Raw genomic sequence first — 10,919 nt, forward strand, 5'->3', positions numbered from 1 at the left:
TCGAGTCCCAAAATACACGTAGGCCTATAGGCTAAATCAGCGTCTTCACAGCAAGGGAAATGTTTGGAGTGGGACTGTGTGTGGCACAGCTTGCCCTTTATATTGTACAACAGACCAATTAAATTATGCAGAATAACTTTTTATATGTTTGGTTGACTGTGTTTCATTTTGATAATGAACAGTCTGCGATATGAAGCAACGCCAGAACTGATATCCTACTATGTTGTGTGAGAGCGCGATGCGCGAGCGCCATCACTTGGATTTGTTCCACTGCTGGGAAATAACTTAATACTTTGTTATTTAGTCATACAGATAATATGACATCATCCGAAACAGTAAAATGTATATTTTTATTTGTGTACATTCAAAATGACTACAAAATATCATGCCATTGAAAAATAAATAAAACAACATGATGCGCTGCTTTAGCGCGTCTCGGTCTCTTTAGATCTTTCTGGCGCTCACCAAAAATGAACCAAAATACAGAGAATAGCCTTCTTGGCGCGCCTACTTTTGAAAGTCAACATTTAGATTATTTAACATTAAATGCATTATATATGCCTGAGTCACTTTGGAATAATTCAGAGCGTATTTCATGATAAAACGTGCCTTAGCCTATACAGTCGAGAAAATAGGCAAATTCAGACCAACTGCTGGTCTACACAGAGAGAAAGCCCTTTCTAGGGTCTTCTGTTGTGCCGAGCCATTCGCTAGTCTAGTTGTTTGATGAGAAAATTAAATGTAGCCTATAGTTGCAATACACGCGTTTTGTAAGCTCGATCCGTGCAACTGCTGCAGCGGACTATTATTACTAGAATATTAGAAGAAATCTAATACTCAAGCTGTTTTCTCATTTTTCTACTCTTAATATTAAATAAAAAAACGACTGAACGAAAGATACACGGATTCTCTTGAACCACCACCGCGTTTGCGGCAGAAAACTACTGCAGTGCAGCCAAAATGCTCTGTTCGACTTATCTGAGATCCTTTACTCTTCCCTGTGGATGACCTGTGACCTACTTTCTGTAAGATCTGAATTTTTGAACTTGAATTTTTGAACTTGAATTTTAGAAAACTGAATTTGAAGTTCCGAATTTCTTCATCTTGAAAACTTGAATCTGTATTTTTTTAAACTGAATATTTGCACTATACGAATTCAGAACAAAAAAACTAGCTGTTTGAAAATACATGTCTATAAAATTCAGCCATAAAAACATTTCAATTTGTTAAATTTCAAACGTTCAATATTCGTTTAAAACAAATCAAATTCAGAACTATTTAAACTACCACCTAAAATTCAATTTAGTTAGATTACACTTGCAAATAATTCAAATTTACACAATTCAAATTCAAATCATTTTGTCATATTATAAGCTCCATAGTCTTCTCTCATTACTTGCTTCATCTGTCTGAGTAGATTGTCTTCAGCTTGCTCAGAGAGGATTTCACTGCTAATGTGCTCCAGTACCGGTGTGAGTGAGGACAGTGCGAACCGTTTCTCCGATGCCAGGGCATCAGTGAGGTCATAGAGTGGTTGAAGGAGCTGGTTGACATTCTCAAGTGTGGCAATGTCATTATCTTTTGGCATGAGATGCCATGTATTCCTGTGTTTAGCCAGGACTGCACAGACAGCCTGTTGTTGCTCCAGGAACCTGGAGATCATCTCATAAGTTGATCCCCGCCTTGTTACCACTGTCATTGTTAACTTTCTATAAAACACTTATACACTCACAGACATCAAAAATCAGCTCATGAAACACAACAATGGAGACATTCTTCATGCCAGCATACAAAGCACATTCATTGCTCCCAGCATGCATTGCGGCATGAATAAATTATGCATATTAATTATTTTTTGATTTTCACCATTGTTGAGGTTTTTATGACGTGTGCTGATGTCTAAGTGTGTCGTTTTTAACTTTTAAATAATTTTGGAAAATCTTGCACAAATTTCTTCAGTGTTACAAATGATTTTTATCACATCTTTTGAGTTTATTACTTTCTTCTCAAATAATGTTAAAAGTGAAAAAAGTGAGAAAAGAATACAGTAAATGCAGTTGTTTAATTGCTCAGCCACTTTAATTGCACTCCTTTATTAAAACAGACTTGTTGATCTGCTTTATCAATGCAGAAATGTTCTCTATAAACACCTGCAATTGCTGATAAAGCACCAACTTAAAGAAAGTCAAGGGTCAAGAGCCCAACTAAAGCAAACACTGATCTCCATGATGGTGACCTCAAACGAAACATTTTCAATAAGACATCAACATCTAAACCTATGCTAATTCTCAATAAGATCTTCTGTAGACGTGTGACATAAATAAAGTCAGTCTGGTTAGTAATAAGTGAAGCTGGTAATGCTGTTTGTGGAGTTGTTTAATCAGATCTTGAGAGAGTTAATGTCTTTTATCTTCAGTTCAAGGCTGTGTCTGGATAAAGTTGTAGTTTGTGTTCTTATTACTCTTTCGAAAGATGATTGAAAGAATGTTTCAGGAACTAACCACACTAACCTTTAAATAACATTCTAGTAACGTTCAGGAAACTGGACATTTTTATGTTCTTGGAATGTCACAAATCAACATTCCTAGAATGTTGAATTTTAAATCAAAATTAAGTTGAAAGAACGTTTGAGGAACATTATATCTTTTAAAACACGTTCCACTAACGCCAAGAAAACTTGAAATTTTTTATGTTTCCAGAACCAACACTTAATATTTGGAGAACGTTATTATAACAAAAGTCTGTTAGCTGGGTCACTGAGTGGGGAGAATCTGTTTGAAGTTGTAATCGGAACGGAAGAGCGGTGTTTTGTCCCGCGACTACAGCGCCTCACCGTCACCCAGTTACCCTGTACAGAGTTCACTAAGCTAGTCGTATCCAAAGCAGTAGCTAAAGCCCTTGCATGCTTACTATCCTCGATTAAAGTTTGGATGCGTCTCTAGTTCTGAGATCTTCCCCGTCAGCTTTACTATCTTCCCTGCATTTATCACATGTAAATCCTTTGCTGATGGTGAAGGCTATGCTAAACATGTTACATGAAGTGCAAGTAACAATAAGAAAAGAAGATGACATGACCCACCATGTTTGTTGACTGATCCTACTCACCAGTTGTTTGATGAACTCGTAAAAGGCGAGAGCAAAAAAATTTAATAAAAGTAAATAAAGAGCGGACGGATGGCACGCTAACAGGCTAGCGAATTACTAGCGTGTTGTGCTAGCAATAACGATTTAGATTGAAGCTAGCGATGTCAGGTTAATGTGTGATGTTGAGTAAGTTATATTTAGCAGTATAAACAACCAGGAATGATAGTTAATAATGATTCAAAACAGAAAGATATACGAAGCTTACAGACGCAAACCAACGCAACAGCTGCAGCAGGAGCAACGAGACAGACAAGAGCAATCGAGGCACTTTAAACATTGTGGATGCTGGGCACTCTTAACAAGGGACCCTAGATAAGCTCTAGGGCTGATCTAGCAGGGATACCTCATGAGAGTCCTTTAACTTTCTAACCAGACTTAAGGGGGTCGCACATCGGACGCGCAGCTCAGCGCCGCGCCGCGCAGCGCCACGTCTTTTAAATTCGAACACATTATTCTCTATGAGAGTACACACACCGGCGGCGCCTTTCAGCGTCTGTCTGCGGCGGCTCAGGACCGTGTTCAAAATCCTGCCGCGCCACAGAGCGCCATTTACATAGTTTTATATTCAATTTACATGTATGTGTCTCAAATCGTAGTTAATGTATATACGGACTTCACCCTGTGCTGCAATATACATTTAGTTTTATATTTATTTACAGAAATCAGAAAATTGCTGATGTTATCGGATTTTCAGGTGAGAGTTGTCCTAGACGTGGCGCGGCGCTGAGCTGCGCGGCCGGTGTGCGGCCCCCTTTAGGGTTAGCTAGGAAAAATTATATATATATTTGACCAGGCTCTGGGCTAGAATCAGGGAGGCTCAGAGGGAGCCTACAACGTGATGATCTTATTTATTGCTAAAATCCACAAGATAGTGAAACCACCTTCAAGGAGGCCTGTGAAGGGCTTGATACTTGATAGTGATACTTGTTAGCAGAACTAGCCTCAGATATCATAGGTGTACTCACAGAAATAGTATGGGCCCGGTTTTCCTACTTTACATTGCCAATGGACAGTGTACTCAGCTAGAGCGCTATCGACCCTTTAAACAAGGGGAGTACAATCTTACGCTACCTGACTTCAATTATCAAAAGCGTCAGCCCATGGCATGCTTAGGCTCTAAAGGCCCGTTCACACCAAGCACGATAACTATAAAGATAACGATAAAGATATAATTCTAAAAATCGTTCTCCATATTAAAGAATAACAGAGTTCACACCACAACTATAACGATAAAGATATGAGGAACGATATCGTTGGGATCACTTTCAGAACGATTTTTTTTCCAGCTGTCCAACGATAAAACACTGACAGCCAATCAGAATCCATTCTAATTTAAAGGTCTCGCGCATTTAAAATGGCAGATGACATTGCAGGGAAGTTAATCATCGAGGTACAAAAAAATCCTCCACTGTTTGACAAGTCAAACCCCCTTTTCAAGGATACGTTAAAAAATATGGATATATGGAAAGCAATCGGTCGTATCCTGGGAATAAATGGTGAGAAGTATTAACGATGAGATATTATGAAGTTTAGCATAGTGTAACAAAATTACCTCAGGTAGGCTATCCAGCGCTAGTTTTGACAACATTGCTGAAGTTGCAGTGAAAAAGGCGTTGTATACATAAAGGTGTTGACAAGGCGATATTTTTATCCCATCATTGACAGCGCAGGCGCGCGCGTGCTTAGAATAAAAAGACCGCTATCGGTCGTTGGTGTGGACGCATATACAGTTATCTTTATCGTTATCTTTATAGTTATCGTGCTTGGTGTGAATGGGCCTTAAGGGAGTGTACTCAAACTCGCCCCAATGGGAGGGAGAACTAAAATGAGCCCCAGTGGTGCAGGGTGAATAGACTATAGCTGTGGGTAGCCAAAAAAACACTAAGCCCAAGGAAAATGGAGCCCTCAGCTATGAGGCCAAAAACATTTTCACCTTATGACTTGAAACTAATTCAAGGGGCCTAGATAACAAAGACTAGCTGGGAAATTCTAGCTACAATATACAGATCTGAAAGCGGTAGGGCTGGGTATCGTTCAAAATCTTTCGATCCGGTGCCAATTTCGATACCTCAGTTTCGATACCGGTTCCTAACGATACTTTTTTCGATACCATATGTTTTAAAATCCATTTCAACATCAACAAAAATACATTAAACACAAAACTTTTATTTTTCACCTTAATTAAAACAAATTCTGGTAACACTTCTCACACTGGGTAACATTATTAATAAAACTGGTTGTGCTCTTTGGATAGGGGTGCGCCAGCAGACACTCAGGATCAATCCTAAAAGTATCAATCCTAACTTGGCCAAAATTAACAAAAAAAGGGAAACGTTTTTGCCACAACATGAACATATTATAAATAATAAATAAATAAACAAATGACATTGTCTACAGGCTAATTTTAGTGCAAAATCAAACTGCATTTGTGATTGCTCAGCAGTTTTTCTTCAGAAAGATCAACATGTCGGCTTTTTCTGGTAACAGACAGGCCCGCTCCTGGCTAATGGTGTCCCCAGCAGTGGAAAATGTACGCTCTGAGGGCGTCGATGAGGCTTGTACACAGAGGTACCTGGCTGCCAAGCTGGATAGCATTGGCAGTGTGTCCTTCATACTCCACCACCAAGTCGCTGGATTCACAGTGGAGAGTGTACACGGCAAGCCTCTGTAGAGCTGAATCTCCTCCTGAATCTTCTCTGAGGTGCTGGTTATGCTCTTGGCTCTTACTTCTATCGCCATGTCTTCCTCTGCAAAAATCTCCTCAAGGGCAGAAAGCTTTGTCCGCTTCTACAAACAGAAAAGATAAAAACAAAATAAGGCAACATTACTGGGTAGGCGGACTCAAACATACATATTAATTTTCTTCTGAAAATGAAGCAGGAAGAAACAGGATGTCCGTATATATTTACCTGTGTTGCTACTGGCGCTGCACAAGCTTCATCAGATAAGTCATCATCACTTACTGCCTCTTCATTGTCTTCTTCGGGCTGCTGGGCCTGGGTCCTTTCACCTTTATTCTATATTTGATGGAAACACAGGTATCATGTACATTGATTTGATTTACAATGGAAGAGGAGAAAGATTACTAGTAATAAGAATATTAAACACACCTGATGTGTGGTGGCCCTATTAATCAGCGCCTTCTTTACTCTGTCCCACACTGCATCTGCGGCTGCCACTCTTGACTTAAATCTTGGGTCTAAGGCCGTGCTTTCCTCCAAAAACTGCAGAATGCACTCCTCCTGCAAGACAAGAACATAGTATAGAAGTTAGGTTTCTGAGTATACCTTATGAAAACAATTGACAAATCAATAGGATTATGATACTCACTTGGTATCTTTTTGAAAGATCACCCCAGATTTTTTCTTTGATGCACTGAGTAAATGTGGAGTCCTCTGCACTTATGGTGAAGTGGTGCTCAAGTTTCCCCAAGATGGGCAGAATCTGACCTAATGTTGGAATCCTTTCAGCGGACATGCAAAGTGTTGAAGTACACAGAGGTAGCTTCATGACTTTAACAAACTCCTCTGCTTTTCTGAAGTCATCATCAGTAACTCGCTCCAGTCTGAAAAATGTCCACATAGTTTTATTAACAAGATTAAACTTCTTAACAAAAGATATTTAGCACTGATACTAGAACAAGCCAATTCAAATACCTGTCCTTCTCCATTGTCCTCTTTAACCGAGCGTCCATGGCAGCTGCCTGGATGGCAGGGAACTGCTCGAGGAACCTCTCCACCATTAGAAAGAGGCTATTCCACCTGTTCTTAACATCCAAGATGACTGCATGTTCTGGAAGGCCTACAGAGAGAGACAGATGGGTCAAACTGGTTATCCATTTGGGGAAGCAGTTTAATAAACAATTTAATCAAGACAAGTTAAGTTTAGCGTATTTTGATTTCTACTTACCGAGAAGTTTTTGCTTTTCCTTTAAGACAGGTTTAGCCAGGCTAGACCTCTTCAACCAGACCACCATTGCACGGATCCTTCCTGCCCACCTTGAAACGGAGGGCACATTGTACAGTTTTTGAGCAGCAATGTTTAGTGTATGAGAAAAGCAGCCAATCTTTATTATGTTCATCTTTTTCACTGCCACATCCATGTTTGCTGCATTGTCTACAGTGATGGCTACAACTTTGTGCTATAATTCAAATTCATCCAGAATGTCTGCTATTTCCTCTGCTATGATTTCCCCTGTCTGGGACGTGTAGACTGCCCTTGTATGGAGTACGTTCTCCTTATTTCACATAGTGGACTGTAACGGTCAAATAGTGGTCTTGAGCCACACTGGTCCACCCATCAGCAGTCACCGCCACATCAGCCACAACTTGCAACTTTCTCTTCAGATTTCCTATTTCTACTGCATACCATGCAGGAATAAGTGTATTTGACAGCATGTCTCTGCTGGGGGACTGATACTGGGGGTTTAAGGTGCTTATCATCTCCCTATAATTGACATTAGAGCACAAAACATTAACAATATAATGGTTTTTTTTTTTTTTTACTGACAATAACAGTAAAAATATGTCAACAGTAAGTATGTCATCCAGGCTAAAAGAGGCTATATTGGCAAACTACCTTTAAAAAAAACTCCCTTTATATCGATAGCTTGCTCACCTCCACCATGGGGCCTCCACTGTCGAAAAAGGTAGCAAACCTTTAACAATAAACCCTGTGACTGCTCTGTGGCACTGATCTCGTCTTTGCTCTGACATTTTCCCTCTTGCTGCGGCTGCCAGTGTGAAGGGATTGACACTTTCTGGTATTGTCTTCCTATTCCTAACATCAGGGTGGGCCGATGCAGAGGCTAATGTGAAGGGGGAAATAGACAGCGCTAACGCTACAGCAACCGACTAGCAGCACAAGCTAACATACATAAAGTGGTAGTCAACGTTATGGGGATGCATTCGGTTTAAGTAGTGAAATTACACTTATCTGTCAAGTATTTCTAAAATGTGTAACCTTAACGTTAAGTTGGAAAAACAAAGATGTTGCCCGGTCAAAGAATAACGTTATAGCTCCTAAGTAAACGCAATGCAGAGTTGCATCCACACATTCAAACCACTCGTGTTAGCATAAACAATTACTTTATCTTCTGTTCGCTAAAAAAGGTTATCTTTCTTACCTGCTACAATCCCAGAAATGCCAGATGATGTTGACGGGGTCGGGTTTGACTGCGATGAGGTGAAAGGCTCCTCTGGTTCCATCTTTTTACAGTCGAATACCGTGCAACTTTCTGCCTTAATGGCCCTGTCCCAAATGGCACACTTTCGGTCTTGTGGACTTACAATGGCTGCCGCGTGCGTGTGTCTGTTAAGTCCGTGAGGCCGCAGTGTGTCCCATTTGTCATTTTTAGCTCTCAGAAGGGTGCTCGCGAGCGCCCCCATGTGGTCGATTTGCACCCTTGATGCGCACTTTTGCCGAAGCCCGCACTGATGCGGGCTCCGCAGCAGACCTCTTCCCGACAGTCAAAGCGGCATTACGTCACGAAAGTGCGGACTCAGAAGAAGACCGCGAGTGCTTAGGGTTCCATTTGGGACAGGGCCTATATTGATCCCGTGCATGGTCAAGTGCTTTATTAAATTGGTGGTATTGCCGCCTTTGGATGAAATACTCTTATCGCATATGTTGCACTTTGCTGACTCGGCATCCACTTTTATAAAGTGTAGCCACACTTTAGACCTCTTTGGCATTGTAAAACGACGCGGTAGAACACATGAGAAAAAACAACTACACGTGTGTTGTGTGACTGCGAGTATCTTCAGAAATCCCCCCCCGTCACGTGGTGGTGGACAGCCAATCGCCGGCGCTTTAGGTCCTTACATGCAAGTCGGCTACAGGCTCACACAGACACAGCAGCCGCTTGGCTTTTGGAACCGAAATTTGGCACCGAAAGATAAATAATTTTTCGATACTCATAGTATCAGAGTTTTTCGTTCGATACCATAAAAGTATCGATGTTCGGTGCCCAGCCCTAGAAAGCGGAGACCTCAGCGTTATAGCTTCCAACTCTCTCTTCCCACAGAGAGCCAGGTCTGACAATGCCCAGGATACACCTGCATGGGAGGCTTATACCTATGCTGCTATTTATTCTGCCCTTAACATCCACTAGCATTATCGCCTAATGCAGAGGCGGGCCTAGACTACACAACTCTTATAGAAAGAGGAGGCCAGTACCAGGGAAAAAAACTAGAACTTACAGAGATAAGCTGTATCTAAATCTAAGCTCAGATACTGAGGGACTTGGGACGAGAAAGCTTCTAGCAGATCGTCTCCAATAAACTCCTAGTACACAAGCCTAAGCCAGATATTAAGGCAGCCCTCGTGGGGATGGCACTTGAATATCCTATGCCTGAAGTTCAAAGCTGTTGTCTCATAACAACTCTCAGAAGTGAGAGGAGACCTGCTATACAAATACAAGATGGCTATCCAGGTGGCCTGATGAGGGAAGCCATCTCATGCTGAACAAAACCTGTTTGAAGCTAACGTGCACGGTGGCCTCATAGAGATTCCTCAATGAGATGAAACCTGTACATTTCACTGGGTGACCAAGATTGGCACCACCTACTACGTAAACCTAATGACTCTATCACAAAAGGAGGCCTATGATAAGGTATGCAAGCCTACCTGTAAAAACGGGTACTTCAGGCCCCTAAATTCCTAATTTAATACCTAACAAACAAACCCCTTAATACTTTCTAAACAGGGAACCGAGGTCAAAAGTTAAACAACATTATAATAAAGACCTACCAAGATCATCCTGCTGCCCGTAGAGCGACGGCCTAAATTATATTCTTAGAATGAAGGCCTACCACCCAAAAGCTAGAAAGGCTGCGCTCACTACCAAGCCTGACTCCGGACCTTCAGAAGCATTCCATATAATGGGAAAATATCATCATCGGTCCAGGCCTCAGGCCTAATGTGAGAAACGCCTGGGGTAACGAAAATAGTGGGGAGAGGAAGAAGAAAGGAGAGGGTGGTTGTTATTCACCCACAGAGGAAGGGGATCCTTCACTGACGCTGGGAGCGCCTGTGCTGGATCACCTCCCTCAGATCCCTCTTCTTCCTGTGAGTCGCGCCTTCTCTACGACCTAGGAGGAGCGCGAGAGGCGACGCTGAACCTCTGGCTGTCTCTGATCCTCGAACCGGGATGGGCCGGGCCCCCCAGGCTGTCTGGGCGTGGATTCGGACCGCAGCGGAATGCATGATTTATATGCAACTGAGCGCGCCTTCGCCTCTTTGAACTTTTCCACCACCGTCTCAACGGAGGTGCCGAAAAGTTCAGATGGTGAAACCGGGGCATCGAGGAGAAAACCCTTTTGTTTCTCCCCGATGTCAGCCACAGATGTCTCTTCGTGGCCAGTAGTTTGTCTGTTGGCCCGAAGAGTCAGATCTGTGGTCCACTGCGTCAGGGGAGAGACTCTGCCCCAGATCCAAATCCTTCAGCAGGTCGGCTTGGTATGCCTGTAGCACAGACATCGTGTGTAAGGCAGCCCCAGCCTGACCCGCAGCCGCGTATGCCCTGCCATTTGGGCTGGAGCTTTCAGTGCAGATGCCTCTCCAGCGGCGAGATAGTTCGCGAACGAGTAGCCTACATATATATATATATATATATATATATATATATATATTAGGGTTGTGCATTGGCACTGCCCTCAAAATTCGATTCGATTACGATTCACCAGGTAACGATTCGATTCAATTCGATTCTACGATGCATTGTGATGCATCAAAATTCTACTGCACACAACAAGGCAAATTTTTCATCAGTCATG

General features: G+C 42.0%; 1 protein-coding gene across 2 annotated transcripts; it reads right to left on the reverse strand.

The window, feature by feature from the left end:
- Window positions 1-3,526: 3,526 nt before the first annotated feature.
- On the reverse strand, window positions 3,527-10,668 carry LOC309511506 (E3 SUMO-protein ligase ZBED1-like). 2 transcript variants are annotated; one of them, XM_082186755.1, is made up of 7 exons: window positions 8,270-10,668; window positions 7,054-7,142; window positions 6,801-6,945; window positions 6,475-6,709; window positions 6,255-6,386; window positions 6,054-6,161; window positions 3,527-5,931 (listed from the first exon to the last, which is right to left on the reverse strand). In XM_082186755.1, exons 2-7 carry the CDS (start codon window positions 7,118-7,120, stop codon window positions 5,581-5,583), a joined length of 1,038 nt encoding a protein of 345 aa, XP_082042881.1. In that variant the 5' UTR covers window positions 7,121-7,142; window positions 8,270-10,668; the 3' UTR covers window positions 3,527-5,580. The 2 variants fall into 2 exon arrangements, with proteins under 2 accessions (XP_082042881.1, XP_082042880.1); XM_082186754.1 differs by having other exon boundaries at window positions 7,054-10,668.
- Between the last annotated feature and the right edge of the window lie 251 nt (window positions 10,669-10,919).

This window comes from Leuciscus leuciscus, assembly GCF_965113295.1.
Source record: "Leuciscus leuciscus genome assembly, chromosome: 1".
In the NCBI taxonomy this organism is placed as follows: domain Eukaryota; kingdom Metazoa; phylum Chordata; class Actinopteri; order Cypriniformes; family Leuciscidae; genus Leuciscus; species Leuciscus leuciscus.